The 20,042-nt window shown below is 45.9% G+C and overlaps 1 protein-coding gene across 1 annotated transcript; it reads left to right on the plus strand.

The window, feature by feature from the left end:
- On the plus strand, positions 1–19,587 carry FRZB (frizzled related protein). The gene is made up of 6 exons (XM_037397882.1): positions 1–534; positions 9,880–9,927; positions 14,346–14,411; positions 16,440–16,644; positions 16,874–16,937; positions 18,544–19,587. The coding sequence occupies exons 1-6, from the start codon at positions 81–83 to the stop codon at positions 18,652–18,654; spliced, it is 948 nt and encodes a 315-aa protein (XP_037253779.1). The 5' UTR covers positions 1–80; the 3' UTR covers positions 18,655–19,587.
- The last annotated feature ends 455 nt before the right edge of the window (positions 19,588–20,042 follow it).

A 20,042-nucleotide genomic window follows, 5' to 3' on the forward strand; every position in this document is an offset into this window, starting at 1 on the left:
CGGCGGAGGAGCCGCCCCCCGCGCCGAGGTCTGGCCGCTCGGCCGCTCCGCTCGGCGCGGTCGGGGCGGGCGGCGGCGGCATGTGGCGGGGGCTGCCGGTGCTGGCCCTGGCCGGGCTGCTGGTGATGGGGCGGGCGCCGGCGGGGCGGGCGGCGGCCTGCGAGCCGGTGCGCATCCCGCTGTGCAAGCCGCTGCCCTGGAACATGACCAAGATGCCGAACCACCTGCACCACAGCACGCAGGCCAACGCCGTGCTGGCCATGGAGCAGTTCGAGGGGCTGCTGGGCACCAACTGCAGCCCCGACCTCCTCTTCTTCCTCTGCGCCATGTACGCGCCCATCTGCACCATCGACTTCCAGCACGAGCCCATCAAGCCCTGCAAGTCCGTCTGCGAGCGCGCCCGCGCCGGCTGCGAGCCCGTCCTCATCCGCTACCGCCACGCCTGGCCCGAGAGCCTGGCCTGCGACGAGCTGCCGCTCTACGACCGCGGCGTCTGCATCTCCCCCGAGGCCATCGTCACCGCCGAGGGCGCCGGTGAGTGCCCGGGGGGCCGGGCCGGGGCCGCCCCGCTCCGCTCCGCCGCCCGCCCGCCCGGCCGGACAATGGGCCGCCGAGCGGGGAGGGGAGCCCGCCCGGGGCCCTGCCCGTCCGCCGCGCTGTCGGACCTCGCAAAGCCTTTGGTCTCGCCCTCCTCCGCTTCCTTCGGCTCTTTTCTCCGCCCTTGTCAGCCGCAGCGCTGCTGGAAAAGTTTGGCTGCCGGAGGGAGGGTGTGTGACAGTGACAGCCCTGCCGGGCTGCGGAGCGCCGCGCGTCCCGCGGCCGGGAGCGCTCCCGTGCCCCGCCGGGGCTCCCGCCGCAGCCGCTCGCTGGAGGGAAGGCAGAGCCGCCGGGGGGCGAGCCCGGCCCCGGGCCGCCGGCTCCCGCAGCCCGTCGCTCGGCCCCAGCCGCCCCGCTCCCCTGCCCGGGCGCCCCGGCGGGTCCAGGGCGGCGCAGCCCCGGGCGGGAGCGGGGGCCTCGGGCTCCCCGGCCTCCTCCCGTGTCACTGCGAGCACCCGCGCCGCCGGGGGGGACGGGACCCGGAGGGGACCCCCTCGCCTCCGCAGCGGGCACCAGCGCGCGGTCGCGGCAGGGGTCCCTCGCCGGGGGTCACGGGCTGCGGCCGGGAGAGGAGCCGGCAGAGGCGCAGCCTTCGCCGCCTCGCGTTCCCGGTGTCCCGGCGGCGGCTCGGGTGGTGCCTGGCCCGCTCCGCGGAGCCCTCGGACCCCCCGCTCTCTCGCTGCGCCCCGTTCCGCCGGCTGCTCTCGCCGCGGCCCCACAGCACGGCTGGCGCTGGGCGCCCCGCAGCGCCCCGGGGGTACCGGGAGCATCGCCAGGCGGCCGGGCGGGATCTGCTGGGTGACCCTCCGGCCACCGCGGTGCTCCAGACCTGCTGCTGGCCGGGGACCCTGCTCCGGCAGGGGTGTGCGCCGGGGACGGCCGCCTTTGGGCTGGGGCAGTTCGCAGGGGACAGCCCCGACGTGGTGATGTCGACCACAACGGAAAGAGTGAACTGAAGGAGCTACTGAGGAGGGAATTAACGCAGGGCAGCGAGTGGCTGTCACGAGTGAGCTCTGATCTTTACGGAGCGAGCGCGGTTGCTGACTGACCAGCGGGGAGCGTGTGCTGCGGGTGGGAGCCAGCTGCCTCGCCTGGCTGCGGGGCTGGGGGGCTGCCCATCGCGGGGGGGGGGGGGGGCAGCGCTGGGGCAGGGAGCAGCTCAGAGTTGTCGAGGGGCCGAGGCAGAGCAGCACCCAACGCACCCTGCGGGCTCCTGGCACCACCGGCACTGCCAGGCTGTGGGAGCTCACTGATGGGCAGCACATCCCCCCTCTCCATTCTCCCCCAGCAGTGGCCTGTGAGTGAAAAGAGTTTTTTTTCTTTCATTCTATGCTCGCCACACTATTTGACTGTTTCTGTCCTATTACCAAATGCTCTGTGTATCCCACTGCCAGCAATACCCAGCACTGTAATGCCTGTTTTCCTCTCCTAATGAAATCTCATGCTTCGGTTTCCTGACCGTGCTTCCCAGCTCAGCCTTCCCGGGAAAGCTGCTCGCTGCTCTCCTCCCCATGTACCTGCAGGCCAGGCTAACCCCGCTCCTTCTCTCGCTCCACCGAGTTACTTTCTCCACCTCTTGAACTCTCAAGTCAATGACCGTACCCTGGTATCTCCAGTTGTTACCAATATTTCTCTCTAACCCTTCTAACTGCTTCCCTCTCGCCTTTCCATCCTTCCCCCCTGCCCCCCACAGCTGTCCCCAGCCCGTGAACCCAGCCATCTATTTCTGCCTGCAGCTTGCCCGCTGCTGCTGCTGCTCTCTGGGGGCTGCAGACCTGCTGGCAGGGCTTGGGGAAGTGCAGTTTTCAACACCAAGCACCTTTCTCTGCAGCACTGAGGTGCTTTCAAAACCACCTTAAAAATGGCTCCAAACTGAGCGAGGCTTGGCAGGTCTGCAGCGATTTGAGAGCAATCGCGTTCAAATCTGGAGGGAGGAAGTTTGGCTAAAATTGCCCCCGAGTTACCTATTTCTGAGGACCTCAGCAGTACAATAACCTCTTTGAGGGATTCCAGGGCCAGATCCATGAAAACTCTCTTTCAGTGAATGAGAACCTGATGACATTCTCATTTCTGGGCTGAAAATTTTGAACTGATGCATTATGCACCAGACTGAAAGAATCCTTCTTGAGGGAATAAAACTGCTCCTTTAGAAAGCAGAGTGAAGGATTCCTGTTCTAGGAAGAGGTAAGGTGAACACTTCCAAATTCAATTCTCCAAATAAAGGATTGCAGCCAAGTAGAAGATACGAATAACCCAGCTGCCTAATGGGGAGCGTGCAGAATACCCGCTCTTATTCTGCCTCCTAAGCACGCCTGCCCCATGTGCTGTCTGTAAACTGCACCTGGTAAAGCAGGCAGAAAAATAAATCCATTGCTTCATGGGCTTCTGTTGTAGAAGAGATGGGGCTTATATCCTTCAGAAGTGAAATCTTGATTTTTCTTTAGTTTTTTGCCACTTGCGAAGTGGCAGGGTGCTGCTGTTTCCTTTCCTCTTGAGGCATCTGCATTATTCCTGGTGAGGGTTAATGCATTTGTCTACTCCCTTCCATAAGGCAGCAGCCTGAAGGACGGCAGGGTCAGGTGTTTGTCCTTGTCACAGCAGGGACAGGATTCAGAAAGCCTGCTTTCCATTCCTTTTCCAGTATTAGACCGCTCACATTTCTGGGTGCATGGTTCAGCTGGATGCAAGGGCACTTCTGACCCCTGGTACACACTCTCCAGGTTGAGTCACCTGCAGGAGGCTGCAGCTGGTTCACGTCATGCCGGGTGGGATGTCGTCTGCTCTTTTGCATCTGGGAAGAGCTTGCACGGACACTCATGAAAATTCCGTCACCGTTAAAGTAATTGGTCTTGACTCTCATTTCAATGGTGCTGGGTTGGAGAGCGTTTGAAGTTCATTCAACTGGTTTTCTTTGGCTGTTGTTGCAGCAAGAGATGCAGAATTCCTCTGTGATCAGTTGTACTCCCCATGCTTAATAGGCTGGCTGCTGCAAAGCGCAGAGAAGCTGTGGTTGCTAAAATCGGTGGCAAATCCCAGTAACAAGGCCACTTCTGGTTATTGAGGCACAGGTCATGAGTCCTCCACAAGCATCTTCTAGGACCTCTTTCCAGTGCAGCCCAGGTGGTAAGGAAGACCTAGAGACTTTGCAGGAATGAGGGAGGTATTTGTGTCATTCTCGTGATGTTCTTCAGGGCTGCTGGCATGATGAAGGGGTGAAGGAGTCGCTGCTATGTCTGTGATGGAGAAAGCTGAGAACTGGACCTTGTTTGAGGCTCAGTTAGAGGAAAAATTTTGCAGGCCCCCTGAGCTTGTGCTGGTCTCCAAAACCTGAGTGTGAGCTGCTGTACCATGCTGCTGATTTGGAGAGCTGAAGTTCCTCAAGTTACAGCGGCCACCTGGGAAGCATATCTTCCTTGATTTTTTTCATTATCTTTGGGAAACACCTGGGTTCCTTTACACCCAGGCAGCAGAGGGATGCTCTGGGCATGATGTCATTGTTCTGGAGGGAGGTGTGTGACAATGAGTGTTTTGGCTTTTTGTGGAAGATCTGACAAAACACAGTCCAGGACAGAGGATAAAAAAGCCTCTTGGTAACACGTTAACATCCCAGATGTCAGATTAGCGCATGCTAATGTCTGATGTCTCCTGTGGTTTTTACCCTGCTCCCCTGTCCTGTGCCTTTGAGGGATGAAAGTGGTTCTGCTCGCAGACATTGGTGGAGACTGTCTTTGCATCTGCAGGGGGTCCCACTCGCTTACTCCATATATTTCAATCTCCATGTGCATATGCTGACTCTTCCTCACGTCTATCAGGTTATCTGCTTTCTTCATTCAGGGTCCTGTCAAATCTTCCCTAGCCTGTGAAGCAGCAAAAAGTACAGATAGACAAAAACTGTCTTGAATTTAACATCCTGATGGTGGGACCTGTTTTTAATTTTACATGTAATAAATGACCAGCCTGACCACAGTCATCATTGCTGTTGGGATGCTGACTCGGAAAAGCGCTTCAGCGCATGTGCCTGGCTGCTGCTGTCTAGCACAGTGTTTATGTCTCAAGCGACATGTTTATTCCTGTTTGGAAAAGGGAACTGGCAATAATACCGGAGCAGTATGATGGGTACCATGTGTATTGGGGGACAGACCTGTCAGTTGGGTCTGTCTCACTGTATCTTATTTAGATAGGAGAATATCTTGAAGGCATAACAACAAGGTTGCTAATGAGAAGTTGGAGGGAAGGGAAGCAGCTTCACAAGGTGTCAACCACATGTAATTAATGTCTGAACCATTTGGGGTGACTATCATAAGATGGCTGAGGAGAACTCTTGAATTTCCTAAAAGAACCCAACCCACCTCTTTAACCTCTGGTTTTCTTCAATGTTTTTCGTGTGATGGAGACGTATTTTCTTAAATCTTCTATGAACCCTTTATTTCTCTGCATAGTGCAAGTTCTCTGTACCTGCCTGGATGAATTCGTAGTAACCCAGTTTGTGAATTTGGCATTGTGTGCCTAAAAGAAAGGCAAAAGAGCTGTTTCCCATGCTCGTTTTTCGTATGCTATTAACTTCATTTCCAAAACAGTGGTTTCCAAACTCCAGATCAGGTTTGCTATGACTCAGACTTTGCGTAGCTCTACTTACAGTAGCCAAGATGCAGAGCGGTGCGAGGGGAGTGTGTCAGGCTGTACTGAGGACAAGGAGTCATGCCCAGGTTGTCATTTATGAAGTTGAGATTTGCTTAGGCATTTGCTCAAAACTTGGAAGCAGGCTCATTTCTCAGTTAAAGAACAAAATTTTGACAAGCTTCAAGCCTGAAAGCAGATGGGAAAAGTAAATAAAGGAATTTAAACCTTGTTAATGATGATGCCATTGATGGCATTATGCTGTTGCTACAGTTTTGTAGGCTGAGTCCCCTAGAAGGTCTTTTACAATCTAAGTGCCAAGTCAAGACCTGGGCCATTAAATGCCATCAAAACCTGGCAGGACTTGGTATGTGGAGTATCTTGGTATGTGGAGCAGCCGTGTTGCCATGTTGCAGGCTGCTCTGCAACTTGGAGCGCAAGTGGTCTGCGTTACATTTTAACCAGGATCAATTTTCATGTTCCTTTGCTTTGCTGTGCACGTGTTTGCAATCAGATTAGCAAAGGTCTTCTTTGTACGAAGAGCTGAAGTAGATTACAAGGTCTGAATTCACGCATTTTGGAAGGATTTTTTAGTTAATGGGGCTCACAGATGTCTCCGAAAAAGGTGCCCAAGCAGCAGCCGCTGGCTGTGGTTTAGTTCTTTGAAGCCGGGTGCCTGAAATGGCTTCAGGCATAGCCGGGCGGTATTCTTGCATTGATGTGACCATCAGGATCATGTCGCTTTTGGCTCTTTCTTTGCCTTTTTTTTTTCTTTTTCTTAATAATTTAAACTGCGATAGAAGTAAGAGGTTTGCTCAAAACTAAGTTTTACCAAGTTCTTCCCTTTTTCCAAACCTCTCGCCCAAATCTTGTGGTCCAGGCATTGTTGTTTTGTATGCTTACTATGCAAGTGGCTTTTATTCAGCGCTCCTTAAACCAGTTAGTGGTTTGTTGTTTTCTTTGTATATAGCATCCCTCTGAAAATGGATTATTAAAACAATTTATTGGGAAAATCAGCTTGGACTTTTTCCCCCTGCTCTTAAAGAAAATCTAATCGGAAGCCTTTGGATTGGAGCACTGGATAATATCACCTCTTTGTCAATCCTGCTAATCATCACTGATAGGTATTTCTTTCAAAAAGATTGCTCTGCGTAGACGAAATTTGGCAGAGTAGTTGCCTCTGAAGAGAAGTGGAACAGTAGGAAGTCAGATGTTTATTTTTAAAAACAGCTGCTTATTTTTTTCCTGTCTGCATTATAACCAAAGGTCTAAGCAGTGTGCACCTCCTGATGGAGAGGGGACCCTGCCCGTTAGGCTGCTGGGCTCGGCGGGGTGGATTTCGTGAGATCATGAGATCCACCGCAGATCTTGCGAGTGGCTGCTGCCAGGGCTGGCCCAGACCGTTTTTCCCATTGCTTCCCTGGTGGATAAGAGGGGACCAGGCACTAGGAGCTTGACTGGGGGAAGGATCAGGGAGACATGGAGCCTTTCCCAATATGTGCTGTACACCGCTCCCCTCCACAAGCCCACGGTCCTCTCCATCAGTAGAAACTGCCCATCCCTCAAGAAGCATGGGTGCACCAAGGAAGGCAAGCATCAAGGGAAGGTCAGTGCTTGCCTGGCCCAAGCCCTGGCAAGCAAGGTAATGAATCATGACAGAGATGGGAACGGTTCCCATTAATTGCGGCTCCGCACACAGCGTCTGAGTTGCCCTTGCTGCACCGCCAGCTGCATCGCCAGATGCCCACAGCCACCGGTTTGGGGCAGGACGAGTCACCTGGGAAATGAAGGAATGCTGAATTAGGAAATGGGTTGAGGTTGCAGTGTGATTTTGTAAAAATAAAATAAGTTGTGTACCCAGGAGTGGAAGGGAACATCTGGTGGGAAGCAGCTCAGTTGCGTGTTTGTTTGCAGGATGTATATAGCGTTCCTCTAAAAAGTGATTAATTAAAATGACTTGCTGGGCATAGTGAGTGCTTGCCAGCCCTCCTTGTGTCGGTGTGAGTTTGAAGGGCAGTTCCTCAGGCAATACACAGGAGCATCGTAACCTTGAGTGGGGTCAGGGGAGGCTGTGATCCCCTTACCGGGCTCTGGTTTATTTTTGGTTGTAATTCCAGAGCAAATTGGAATTAGTTTGCTCAAACACCATGAAGTTATGACTGTTTAGATCAGCCCTTGGTTTGGGAAGGGGGAGTGCACCTCAGGGCTTCTTTCTCCTTCCACATTCGCTCCGTGGATTGAAGATGGTTAGCGTTTAACCTGATACTTCTCTTGGCTCCTCTGCTGATGAAAATTTTTTCTGCCCCCATTAACAATTTTGTTGGCATAGGGGATGTGCTTTGGAGATGTGGATGAACCATCCCTTCATTTCTAACTGAAGCACCTGTGGTAGGAATTGTAGCTTGCTGGGCCACATGAAGCACCAGGAAGAGTTGCCTTGGATGTGTGCAAAGCCAGGCAGCCTTGAGGGCAACCTGAGAAGCTGGCCCAGGGCTATTGAATGCCCAGAGTGGTGACAAATCTCAGGCTGGTCTTGGGCACATGGAGAGGTAGAGGCACCTCCCCGTGGGTGGTGGCTGGGAGGTTTTGCAGACTTCTGTCCGCAGCGGGAGCAGATGGAAGATGATGGAACTATAGACCCGAGCGCGCTCTATACTTTTACCATGGCAGAAGGAATTGTAGGTTTAAAGCTACAGTTTGGCTAAATGAACAAGACCACAGAGGACTGGCCCAGGAGAAGAAGAATAAGAAGACATGTGGTCATCCTTCTACTTACCATTTGCAAGAAGAAAGCCATTTTGATTCCTCTTTCATCATGACCCTGGAGTACAAGAAAACACTTGATACAAAATAAAATGCATTTAAATTTGATGAAGACCTCTTTTTTAATTTTATGCTGTTGGTAGAGGTCTCTTAATTTCTACCTGATGCCAACAGCTTATTAAAAATTTGAGAAGAGCTCAGGTGAATACAAAATTAAACACGTGTAAGAATTAGTATGCATAATTTGACTTGTTATAAGGCAGCATGGAGAAACCTTAGAGCTGCCGTGGAAGTAACCAAACATTGGCTCCATGAAAATGTAGGTTTTGTTCTGTAAACCAAGATCCTGCAATAGTTTGGAACTTTCATTGGAAGAAAATGGATGTGATTTTTTTATTACCAACAAGCTATTGGATGTAAAAGAGCATCTATTCCATCCTTCTATGCTGTTTTCTATACCCTTTGCTCCTTATGTTGGTGGGAATAATTATTCCTGAAGTATCAGTTTTTTGAAGTTCATTAGTATGTTAGTGTGGGATTTAGTTGTTTGTCATATTTACTCCTGCCCTGACTGTCATTTAGCCATATCCTCATTTACATAAGGAAGTTTCACATTGCTATGAGTATTATAAATATGCATTAAGGTGGAGATTTTAAATATTTTTTTTAAAGGAGGGATGGGCAAATTAGAAGATTAACTAAGTCATATTACTTTTCTCATAAACAGGTATTTAAAAGATATATTTACAGCATTTGTGATGAAATAGTGGCCCCAGCCCTTAAAATTTAGTCCACACATCTAAACCCTTCACCTATGCCAAGTATCATCAGCGTCCTGGGCTGTCCTGCAGCTGGTTCCTTACAGCTCAGGCTGCAGGAGAGGAGCTTCTGTTACGTGCTCGTGTATTCATCTGTCCTGTAGTGTAAAAGCATCCTACAAAAGGCAGACAAACTGTAGCAACAGCATAACGCCATTGATGGCATCATCATTAACATCCATGATAGCGTGAGGATATAAAAAAGGTGTTTGTATGATACCAGCTTTCGGAGCTGAAAAAACTGCATAAAACACTTGGGCATGCAAACTCAAAGAAAAGCCTTTTGTTTGAGAGGTCATTTGTTTTTCCCTTTTCTGTGTCATCCTAATAAAGTGTAGTGCCTCGCTCCCAAATCTTGTCTCGTGCATTTATTTTTTTCATAACTTGTACGTTATATGTATTAACGTACTTGGTTTTCATGATTAAATATATATATGCAAGTCCATTGAATGGTGTGATTTAATAAACAGTAGGTTTGCAATGATGTGTTTTACTAATGTGGGACACATTCCACTTACAAATGTGTCTAAAAGCAGTTCTTTGGGCATAGTGCCTGTTTTTCCTTCTGTTCCTTATCTGTCCTTCAAAATAATCAATATGTTTTTAAGACTGAGGGAAGGGAAAGGTCTGAAACATTTGTTTTGGCATTTGCTTCAACGATATGATTGTGGTTGGTTGGTTTGATTTCCTTAGTAACCAAAAAAACAAACCGAAAGTAATTTCTCCTTCATCATCTAATTGAACACAAACAGTACCTCTACTTTTACTAGATGCTTATAAGTTCATGCCGTAATCTCCATCCTCATCCTAAACCTGCCATTGTGTGCACCAGTAGAAGTGGGACATGTAATCTGCTTGAGCCCTTAACGTGATGAACTGGATTTGGGTGAAATTCAGATAAAAAATTGTGTCAACTGTTAACAGGCTGGCCTGTAGAACTTTACAGTCTGTTTATTGATCAAGTTATTATGTTTTAATATACTAAATATTAGAGAAAGAGAAAACATTGTAATGGGGGTGTATTGAAATAATCCAGTTTTAAAAATACTAACATTTCTTTATGTATTTTATGAATCCATGCCAGATTTTCCTATGGATTCCAATAACGGCAACTGTAGAGGCGCCGGCATCGGTAAGTACGCTTTTATAAAACTACATAATCAGCTATAGTCTTTCAAATCCTTTTAATTTTTGACTAATTAAGAGGGGTGCTAAGCAATGTTTGAATACTCTATCTTGTCTGGGAATCCTGTAGATTGCGCTTTTGCATCCTGTGGACAGGTGGGATTTGGGGCTGCTTAGCCTTTGGACCTCTCAGCGTACAACTCACTGAACTCTTCAGCCTGCCCTTCTGCTCTTGTCAGGGCAAAATCTCCATCAAATCAAGGGGGCTGTGCTCATTTCGTTAAAAATTGTGTCTTGAACAGTGACGATGGTCATTAAATGGATTTTGACTGCGCAAACCCGATGAAGATAATGGTTCGTGCTGACTTTAAAGTTTGTAGATTAAATTTGGCACGCTTTGTAGATAATGGCAAAAGTTCTGTTAACCTGAAGAGGTTGAGGCTGAGACTTTTTGAGACTAGTTTTATTCCATCAGGTCCCCTGCTGCTTTTTATTTTTGTTTTGGTTTTCCTGGAACTGAGTAAAACTCCTTGAGCATTACCACTAATCATAGGCAACACAAAGAAGCAAAGCCCAGGTTGGTAGCTGATAGATTATAGAAATGTGATTTTTTTGCTCAAGTGAGCCAATGACTATAGGTTTCCTTGAATTTTATTACGATTCCCTCAGAAGTTTTCCTCTTACGCCTTTGTCAAGAAGGTGACACTTGGAAACCTAGCGTTGGCCATTGTGTCTTTCCTTTTCCAGAGGTGTTGAGGACCTATAGAGTGCACCGCTGCTTAGTTCATGGATGCAAACACCTAAGTATGGTTGTGGAACATAAAATAAGATACCTGCATAAAATTGGATAACTTCAGCATTTATCTCTGTGTACAGATTGTAACATGGTATTAATAATGCTCAGCTTAATACAGTTTTAAAATGTGATCAGTAGGTCCCAATGTGAAAGTAGCTATGTACGTGCAAAATATTGCTTAAATTGCATTGTACGTCCTTTAGAAAGCCAGCTACAATTAGAAAATACTGATAAAAGTAAGCCCCTTGACAAGCTTCACCTTGAATTGCGTTGAGCATGGGACCGTGTCTGAAAGACTTTCTAAAGATTTTTATTACTAATTAGTTAGGATCTTCTTAGTTTTAGGCAGTTTTCAGTTGTGTGCCATTGAGAAACTGTGGATTTCATGCTCTGCAGTGACTGTACAAAAAAATCCCATGCAAAAAATGGGGTGAAGATGCACAGAAAAACTGCTGATGAGAATGAAGGGTAATGTTTTTATCACTGCCTTTTGCTGAACAAACAATTTCTGGTTCGATGCACTACACCTGTCTCAGCTGACAAACACAGTTTAACGACCCAACGGGCTGTGTTTCATAATTGCTTTATTTTAGGTTCTGTAAAGTCAATTTGTAGTTTTGCCATTGTAAATAGAATTTTTTTTGCAAGTAGCAACCTGATGTGTTTTTTAAAATCCTGAACTTGGTTCCATGGTTTCTGGAGCATATGTCCTGTGCTGCTGTGTCTGGCTGCAGTGAGCAGTGCCCATGGGTGACCCCTGCTCCAGGCACCTTTTATCCCCGGCGATGTCCACTGGTGAAACCTTCTCTCTGAGTCTGAACAGGTTTTTTTGGAGGAGGAGCTTTCCTACCTCTCTTGGCAGTAAATGACGTTGCTGTCTGCTTCATCAGGTGCTTTTCAAGTTACTTAGATATTTTTTTCTGGAGTGTTTTTTATCCTGAATCTATCAGGGAGGCTGGTACTGGTGAGCGTTACAGCCAGGTTTTGGATTGTGCCGGTACATATATGTAAGATGGCACGTTTCTTGGTAGTGATCCATGGGGAACACTCTTTTCCCATGCAGTCCATTTATTTTGGCACTTACAGGGTGGCATTTTCAAGGGTATAGATTTTGAGCTTTTGTTAGTCCTGTATTGACTTGTATTAAAAAAGAATATTTAATGGCAAAGTTAACTGAGATCTCAGTCAAAACTGGTGTGAGCCTCTACTGGGATACAACGTTGTTGTGGTCCCAGAGCTCTTCTGCTAAATCCGGCAGCTTCAGAGGAGGCTATCGTGTAAGATGGGACTTTCCCTCAGCGTCAAGAGATGCAGTGCATTTTTGTAGCCACCTTTTTTGGGTGTTCCTGCTCGCTGGGGAAAGCTCAGCTTTGCCAGAACCGTGCATCGGTCAAATACGCGGTTCTCAAATAGTCACGTTTTGCTTCCTTTGAATGACACTGTCACAGGGACTGGGGGAGAGGGGTTGGTTCTAGCTCTGCGGCTGACTTTATAACTGACCTTGGCAAGTGACTGTCTGTTAGTTTCTTTATCTCTAAATAGTAATTAGGAATAATGCAGCATTTTGTAAAGTTCTTTGAAATGTAGATCTGAAAAGCACCGGGGCGACTGAGAGATACCCATCATTAAGAACATGGGCAGGTCTATAATTTGTTTCTAGAACAAGACTAATGAAATACATTCCTCAAATTAATAAAATCAAATAACCCAATACCATCTTAAAACTGGGGGACAAGTGAGGCTGTGTATTCTTGTCTTGTAGTTTAGGCTATTCTATTCTACTCGTGCCGCAGAGCAAAGTACTGTAGAGCAGGAGAATGCTGAGGTGTGCGACTTGTTGGACTTGAACGCTGAGATGCCTGTGTGAGTGTGGGCTGTAGGAGCACATCTTTTATGGCCTGTTTTGAGGCAGCTTATAAAATGGGCCATAATTTGGCCTAAAGTATGCATGAGCTCCCACAGGCAGAAGGGAAGCCAAAAATCACTTCCCTTCTCTGCCTTTATTATTTTAACACAGTCTCATACAAAAGCTGAAGTCTGTAGGAGTCTATATATAGATTTCTGAGGATGTGTTTGAAATTCAAGGAAACAATATAGTCTTCTTTTGAAATGTTCTCCTCTTTCCTGTATTTTTTTTTGGTATTCTCAACTACAAAAATTCTTTCAATAGAAAATAAATAATGATTTGAGATAGCCGTACGATTCCACCTCTTTTTTTTTTTTTTTTAATATGCAGAAATCTTACAGAGCAAATAAAAGTTCTTTTTCAGACTCTTCATGCATGAAGTCTACTTCTACTTAAATGCTAAGTCAAATGTCAAAATAGATGTGTATGTGATACTGGGACCAGCTGTTTGAAATGACTTCGCCAAACTCCACTTAGACACTAGTGTGAAATAAGTAAATATTTGCATTAGAACAGCCAGCCGTGAAGTGATGGTGGTGTTAATGAACACGTGGGTCTGGAGCTTCAGCGCTGGCACCCCCTGGGCACTAAGGAAAATGTTTTTGCCTCTGTTACTGTTCCCAGCCGTCTGGGTGCTGCACCACTGGAAATACTGCTTTGACAGTGCTCATTGGTGTTGTCTTTCGAAGGCCATCCTTACCACCATAAGGGCTGTTAATTTCCCTATTTTAATTAAAAGCTGAGGTTCTGGGTCATAATAAAATTGTGTAAAATTTACACAAAAATTGAGGACGAGTCCAGAGTCCAAGGTAAGAGCAAATACCTGCTGTAGTCAAGTGAAGCCCTTCAGCCTCTTAATGTCTCTTAAACCTCCTGCCAGACGCCTCTGAAGAGACATGGTTGAAGTTTCATTTTGTCAGGACCGTCCCAGCGGCGCTGGGAGCGGGGAGCCACATGCCACTTGGTCCCACCACCCTCCAGCATGCTTCACTTGTGAGCTGTAGCTCTTAGCCACCCTCGGGTGTGAAGGGGCTGTGCCACCGTACGAAATCTTATGGTGCAGCTCCAAAGGTGAACTGCACACTGGATTAGCCACCAAACCCACGCTCCTTCTGGTGAATGCCTGCTAGCCAGAAGATCCCAGTTTGCTGAACTGAGCCGAGCTATGTAGTCCCAATCAAATGTTAAATGGTGCCCTATTGTAATTTTTTTCAATGTCTGTATTACGGTCTGTGTGATTAAAGGTGCAGAAAGGAGGATGTTCGGTAAGTGTGGTACAGAAGAGAGGACGGCGTTGTAAGGACACGGAGTTACAGCACCTGCGAGCACGGAAGGGGCCAAGACTGAACCTTGAATTGGCTTGAAATGGAAGATTTTATCACTTCAGACCTCCAAGTTCTTGTGTGTCTGTGTTGTTGTGGGGTTGGTTGGTTTTAGGGCTTTTGTTCTATAAATTCCAGCATTTGGGGTTTTAGGTATTTTTGATTTTTAAATTTTGTTTTTCAAATTTCAGTTTTCTCCTAGAAACCTTTGAGGTCTCATGGACAGTTCCACAACATCTTCCAACAGACCAGGAATGCCCTGTGGTTTTTACTGTTTCACTTGCATGTAATAAACAAGTCAATTCAGTGAAATTTTCATTAGGTGTGAGCTTGGGGTGTGGGGCAGATGGTCGCTGAACATATGCTCTTTTCTTTCTGAACAAAACTTTATGTTTTTATAGAGCGCTGCAAATGCAAGCCTATAAAAGCTACCCAGAAGACCTATCTACGCAACAATTACAACTACGGTAAGAACAGCTGCATGGCCAGCTCCCAACATTTTTAAGGTTACAGTAAGGGGAAAATTTTCCTTAAAAAAGCCTATGGTCCCAGTTACCGATGGTTAATCCAGTGGTACTTATTACAAAAGGAAGATGTGGCCTGAAACATTTCCAAATTAGGATGATGGTGGGGATTAGTTTAATACGTTATAAAAGAATGTCATCTGTGACACAGAGTGATCTCAGCGTCAGCGCAGGCATCTGGGGTTCGTGCACTTCTCTGTTGTGAAACGTGGTGTGACGAAAGTGACAGTGTGGGCTGCTGTGCTTGAACTGCCTCTTTGATTTCCAGCTCCAACATGCTCTGCTTTTGCCAGAAAGGATGTTTTTACTAACTTTCATGCCTACAAACTCACCGTGGGATCTGACAGGCATACTAGGTCCTTTCCTTCTTGCATATTGAAGCCAGCAACTGAGCATCTTGCCAGCTGTGTTATGCTGTCAGTGACTCCTGTAACATGCATATGATGCCTTCTCTTGTCCAGATTGTCCTGGTCTTCAGGCATATCGCAGGTCCAGGCTGCTACTTTACTTCATACTGTTTTAAACAATTGAGGCTGCTGAAGCCAGGGAGTACTTATCACAGGAGCTGAACAATTGGGCCCATCCTTTTTCACATTTCTGGTGTGAATAGCCATAGGCTCAGGGAACTTGAAGACTTCATTTAAAGGGTAGCGATTGTGTAATATTTATTAAGATTATGCATTTATATGCAGCTATTCAGATAAGCTTCTTTTAAAAATAGATCCTATTAAAAGCTAAAGAAATACAATTGTACTCAAACTTATTTTTTAGGTGACTAGTCGGTTTTATGTTGTTTTGGTGGATTTGTTTGGAAAATAATTACAGAGTGACTACTCTCTAGTGGGTACCTGCATATGGCAGAGAGTCACAGAGCATACTGCTACCCATCTTTTCAAGCTTTTGAAATTAAAGAGGTTTCAAAATGCATTTGAAATAACTCCAAACTAAAGCAAGATTTTTAAAAAAAAAATCTTACAAGGTTTTAAGAAAGTGGATCACTTGGGGTAAATGGTGTATATTAAATGCACAGGTTAGTAATTGCTAATTGCTGGCAACTGTATTTAGTGTGGTTGCAATACACACTGGTTGATGGTCCTTATGGGCAGTGCACATGGAGAGAGGGGATGTGTAAGCCCATGGTTTTCTTTCTTCCATATTACCTTTTTCACGTAGGTCAAAAGAAATTCGGAATCTGGGAAATCTGCTGTTTGTAAGAGAAAGGGACTCTTGTTTGCAGGCTGTGAAAGACGTGGCATTCTCTGGAGTGTGACCTCTGGATTGGCTTTGCATTTGCATGTGGTATCAGTTCACTGGTCACTGTGAGAGACACAAAAAGCATTGCCTTTGAAAGGCAACTGTTCCTCCTATCCAGCTTAAGGTGAACGGAAAGGATGAGGGAGGAAACAATTAGATGGGTCATCAGGTCAAGATCAGGAGCGTTTGGAGTTCATAAAGAGCAGATCAGATTGGTGCTGGGTCACTGGAAAGAGAATTACAAAGGTAAGGGCCTGTCATCCAGCAGAAGCAGTGATATGAGGAGTTTTAACGCACATTCACGTTTCATGAAGGGTTGAGGGTGATGTACTGGTCATCTGTGCTGCGGGTGGTCACAAAGGGATCAGTTACAGCCTGAGGGAGGAGGAGGGCGTACAAGGAGTGGGTTAAATATATTTAAAGTGGAAAGGGCAAAGAAGAAGAGATGCTGAAACTGAAGCCCCACTTTAACAGGACATAAATCCAACTGGTACGTAACTCCTATTTGTGACCATACTGTTATGAGATACATGGAGCTACCTGAACCCTCTTAGTGGAGGGTGAAGTGAAGGGGTGGGGGCAGGGATGGTGCTGGAGTTCAGCTAAGCTTTTCATAATGGACCATGTAAAAGACTAATCCCAGAGGTCACCAGGAACGGCTTGGGGTGACCTGCATTATCTGCTGCTGCTAACTACGCTCTTTGTGCTTTTTCCCAGTCATTCGAGCTAAAGTGAAGGAGGTAAAGACTAAATGTCACGACGTCACTGCAGTAGTGGAAGTAAAGGAGATCCTAAAATCTTCCCTGGTGAACATCCCAAAGGACACTGTAAACCTCCACACAAACTCTGGCTGCCTGTGCCCCCCACTCAGCGCCAATGAAGAGTACATCATCATGGGTTACGAAGATGAGGAGCGCTCCAGGTAACTCCTTCTACATTGTCCTTGGAGCATATTTGTTGTTTGTTCCCCTGCCCGTAAAGCTGAACTTCAGGTGCCACCAGGAAAGGAAAACTTGGAGTGACTCTGTACATCTCCTTAATGGTATTCACGGAGGGATGAGGGTCTCTGCAGGCACAGAGTCTTCCATGTGCTGGGTTGTGTAGGTGGTGCTTGCGGGCTGATGGAGTAACTTATTGTCTCTGTTGTGTAGGCTACTCTTGGTGGAAGGCTCCATAGCTGAGAAGTGGAAGGATCGCCTGGGTAAAAAAGTAAAGGTAAGAAAGTATCTCACCAGGAGTCGAATGTTGCAGGTACCATGAAACACCTACCTAACCTTTTCAAAATAAGGGAAGGAAATACACATGCTGACCCCAGTTAAATAATATTGAGTATAAAAAATTAACTTGGTTTGTTATTTGCTGCATTACTATAGAAATGCATGCTGAATAAACTAAAGGGATAGACTGAATTACCCTAAAGTATACCAGTGCAGCAGCAATCAAAACCTCTGTCTCAACTGAACAGTAGGAGTGTTTTAACTCCACAGGCAAACTGTGAGTTCTGCAACACACGCCTATTTCATTTGGATTGTGATACTAATTGGGAAAAAAAACCACCCACAAGAGGGCTTTACAAATGTTTTCCAGACTAAGTCAGAACTGTACTTTTCAGATATTTTTAAAGTATGGTTCTCTTACCAAATTGGGTGGATTAAAGACTATTTTAAATTTACCTTCCTGGCTTAGGTGAGGGAGGTTGTTGTAGAGAACTGGAAGCAATGAACTCAAGTGCAAGCAACACATGAAAATATATTCTAATGTTTTCTAATTTAAATGTATTCTAATGTATTCCAAGTTCTGGAAGGATTGCCTTTTTGTATTTTGATGCACTGCAAAGTATCAGCGATGTTGATGTTGTTAGGAGTGTCATTTTACACAGAATATTCTTTCTTTGACACAATTTCTCAGCCGTTGATTTGACATACTGGTTGTGCCTGTGCAAACTGGTCTCTTCCACTCAGCACTTTCTTCAACGGCGTTAATGGGACTGGCAGGAAAATACCATTCTGATTGCAAACGTAAGATTTTCTGTGCACGTTTATCACATCCACAGAGATGCCATGAGTGACGAGATATGGAGGTCTTATTCCAAGTTGTTTGATTTGGCAGAACGTTGTGAAGTCCAGTGCCACAGAGCAAATACCACGTTACTGCTGTGGGCTGACTTCTTCTCGGCTTCAGTTCTTGGGTGGTAGTGTCACTTGTTGGGGTTTTTTTTTTGGGAACTCACTTATTTTTCTCACCTATTTCCTCATGGTCTGTGTGCTGCTGACCCTGCCCTCACACCCAGCCTGGGGATGTGAGGACCACGCCACGTTGTCACCCACTTCTCATCATAATCTCCTTCACCAAAAGCATTGTCAGTTGTACTAACTATATTTATTATGTTTTTTTGTAGTGGTGTTGCTATTACCTGGAAAAATAAAAACAAACAAATAAATTAATTAATTTAAAAAAAACCAAACAAACCACTTTGGCTATTTTTTTTATCCTGCTTTCCCCAAAGACTGCCTGAATAGCTTCATTTAAATTTTATTATTTAGTAGGTGAGATGCTTTTGTGCTGAAGCTATTATGCCTTGTATCAGCCCCTTCATTCAGAGAGGCTACAGGAAAGCCGGGAAATGGTGTCTTCATTTAAAGTGACTTTTAGCGATAACCTTGCATTCCACCATTTGAGCCCCACGCAGGGTAGGGCGATGGAAACAGCAACAGCGTTTTATTTTTTCGCTGCTGTTAGTAAACACATGCGGTTGTTTTACATATGACTTATTTCTTCTTCTGTGATCTCTTTTGTAATTTCTTTGCCTTTCAATGTGCAGCGCTGGGATCAGAAGCTCCGCCACCTTGGGAAGGGGAAGGGAGAGCCCGGACACGGCGACTTGGCTCCAAAGCCCGGCAAAGCCAGCAGTGCCCGACAAGCGCGCAGTTAGATGCAGGATGCCGTACCTTGACATGCAGTGGACTATCTACCAAGACTTCATTGTTGGAGCAGCAAAGGAGAAATTGCACTATTGCACGTTATATTCTATTGTTTACTACAAAGTAATGTTTTAGCTTATATTAGTTTTTATTCTCCCTTTTGTTTTCTACTTTCTTTTTTTTTTTTTTTTCCTTTTTTTTAGGATATGTGCCAGCTCTGGAAATACATGGTTTGGGGTTTTTTTCTGTAACTGAGAACGGTAGAAAACTGCCCTTATGAGATGGAGAAAGACAAGGACATGTTTAATTTACCATTTCACCTCCTGAATCTTCTTAGGGAGAAAATTTGGATGCAAGCAGAAATGAGATCTGGCAATGACCATTGCTTAAAGTCATGAGTCGCGCTGGCTTCCCCCTTTCGCTCTTTAGTCACTATTTGCTGAAACTTACTGTGTTGGGGGCAGGTTGTTATCTGGTTTTAAGTGCCTAATTTTTTATTCTGAAATATAATTCTGAAATATATAAAGAAATGATGTTAGGAGAACTGTTTTACTCAGTACATCTTTGTTAAGTTTTCTTATAAATAAACCACTTGTGTAAGCCAAAGTCTAACTTAAAGTATGTCCTGCGACAAACACGGTGTACTCAGGGGACCTGGGCTTTCCAGTTCTCTGGACCTTTCAGGAAAGGTTGTATAGCTCTGTTAGTGCAGGATGTAATTTATAATACACTTCTTCTCTTATAATGGCAGTTTTTTTCCCCCTTTTCTTTCTTTTCTCTGCTGAGTTGTAGGAGTAGACTGATTTACCAGGCCTGCTTCTCAGTACAGGTCTGCACTTTATCCTTCTGATTTTGTGGTGTTATTCTAAAATCTGTGCCTACATAAACAAGTGTTCAATGCTCAGTAAAATGTGTCCAATAAAAGAATTGTAGTTGCCAACACAGACGTTATCTGACTTGTGAACCAATGTCGAAAATACAATAGGCAAAAAACCCCTTATTTTTGGTGCCTTTATAGAATTCTTCGCAGATAATGCAAACACATTTGAAATTATCTTCAGTTTTCCCATTGTCCCATGTTCAAAAGAAATTAAAATGGGATAAGTAAAAGAACAGTCCTCAGCTGTAGTCTGCAGAGGGGAACCCACTCTACTGAAGATGCAAATGGCTGTTGCGTTCTGGCTGTCAGTGCAGTCTGAAGTGCTTTAGGGCAGCCTTTCGTAAAGAAAACACTGTTGGATTGTTAGGTAGTTTGAAAATATGATAATAAGTAACCACAAGAGTATTTGGGAATATTTATAATAATGCTATTTTAAGATTTTGGTTCATAACTAGAGGTCTCAGGGCAAGTTTTCCATTGGGCTGGATACCACGCAAGTTGAAACATAGAACTGTTTCC

This window comes from Falco rusticolus, chromosome 8 (assembly GCF_015220075.1).
Source record: "Falco rusticolus isolate bFalRus1 chromosome 8, bFalRus1.pri, whole genome shotgun sequence".
Classification (NCBI taxonomy): Eukaryota; Metazoa; Chordata; class Aves; order Falconiformes; family Falconidae; genus Falco; species Falco rusticolus.

Bases quoted from the DNA above. Each gene is read 5' to 3' on its own strand.
- FRZB (XM_037397882.1), top strand. From the start codon at position 81: ATGTGGCGGGGGCTGCCGGTGCTGGCCCTGGCCGGGCTGCTGGTGATG. The intron at 16,645-16,873 runs GTAACTCCTTCT...TCTGTTGTGTAG, and splicing joins GAAGATGAGGAGCGCTCCAG to GCTACTCTTGGTGGAAGGCT. The intron at 16,938-18,543 runs GTAAGAAAGTAT...TTCAATGTGCAG, and splicing joins GCCTGGGTAAAAAAGTAAAG to CGCTGGGATCAGAAGCTCCG.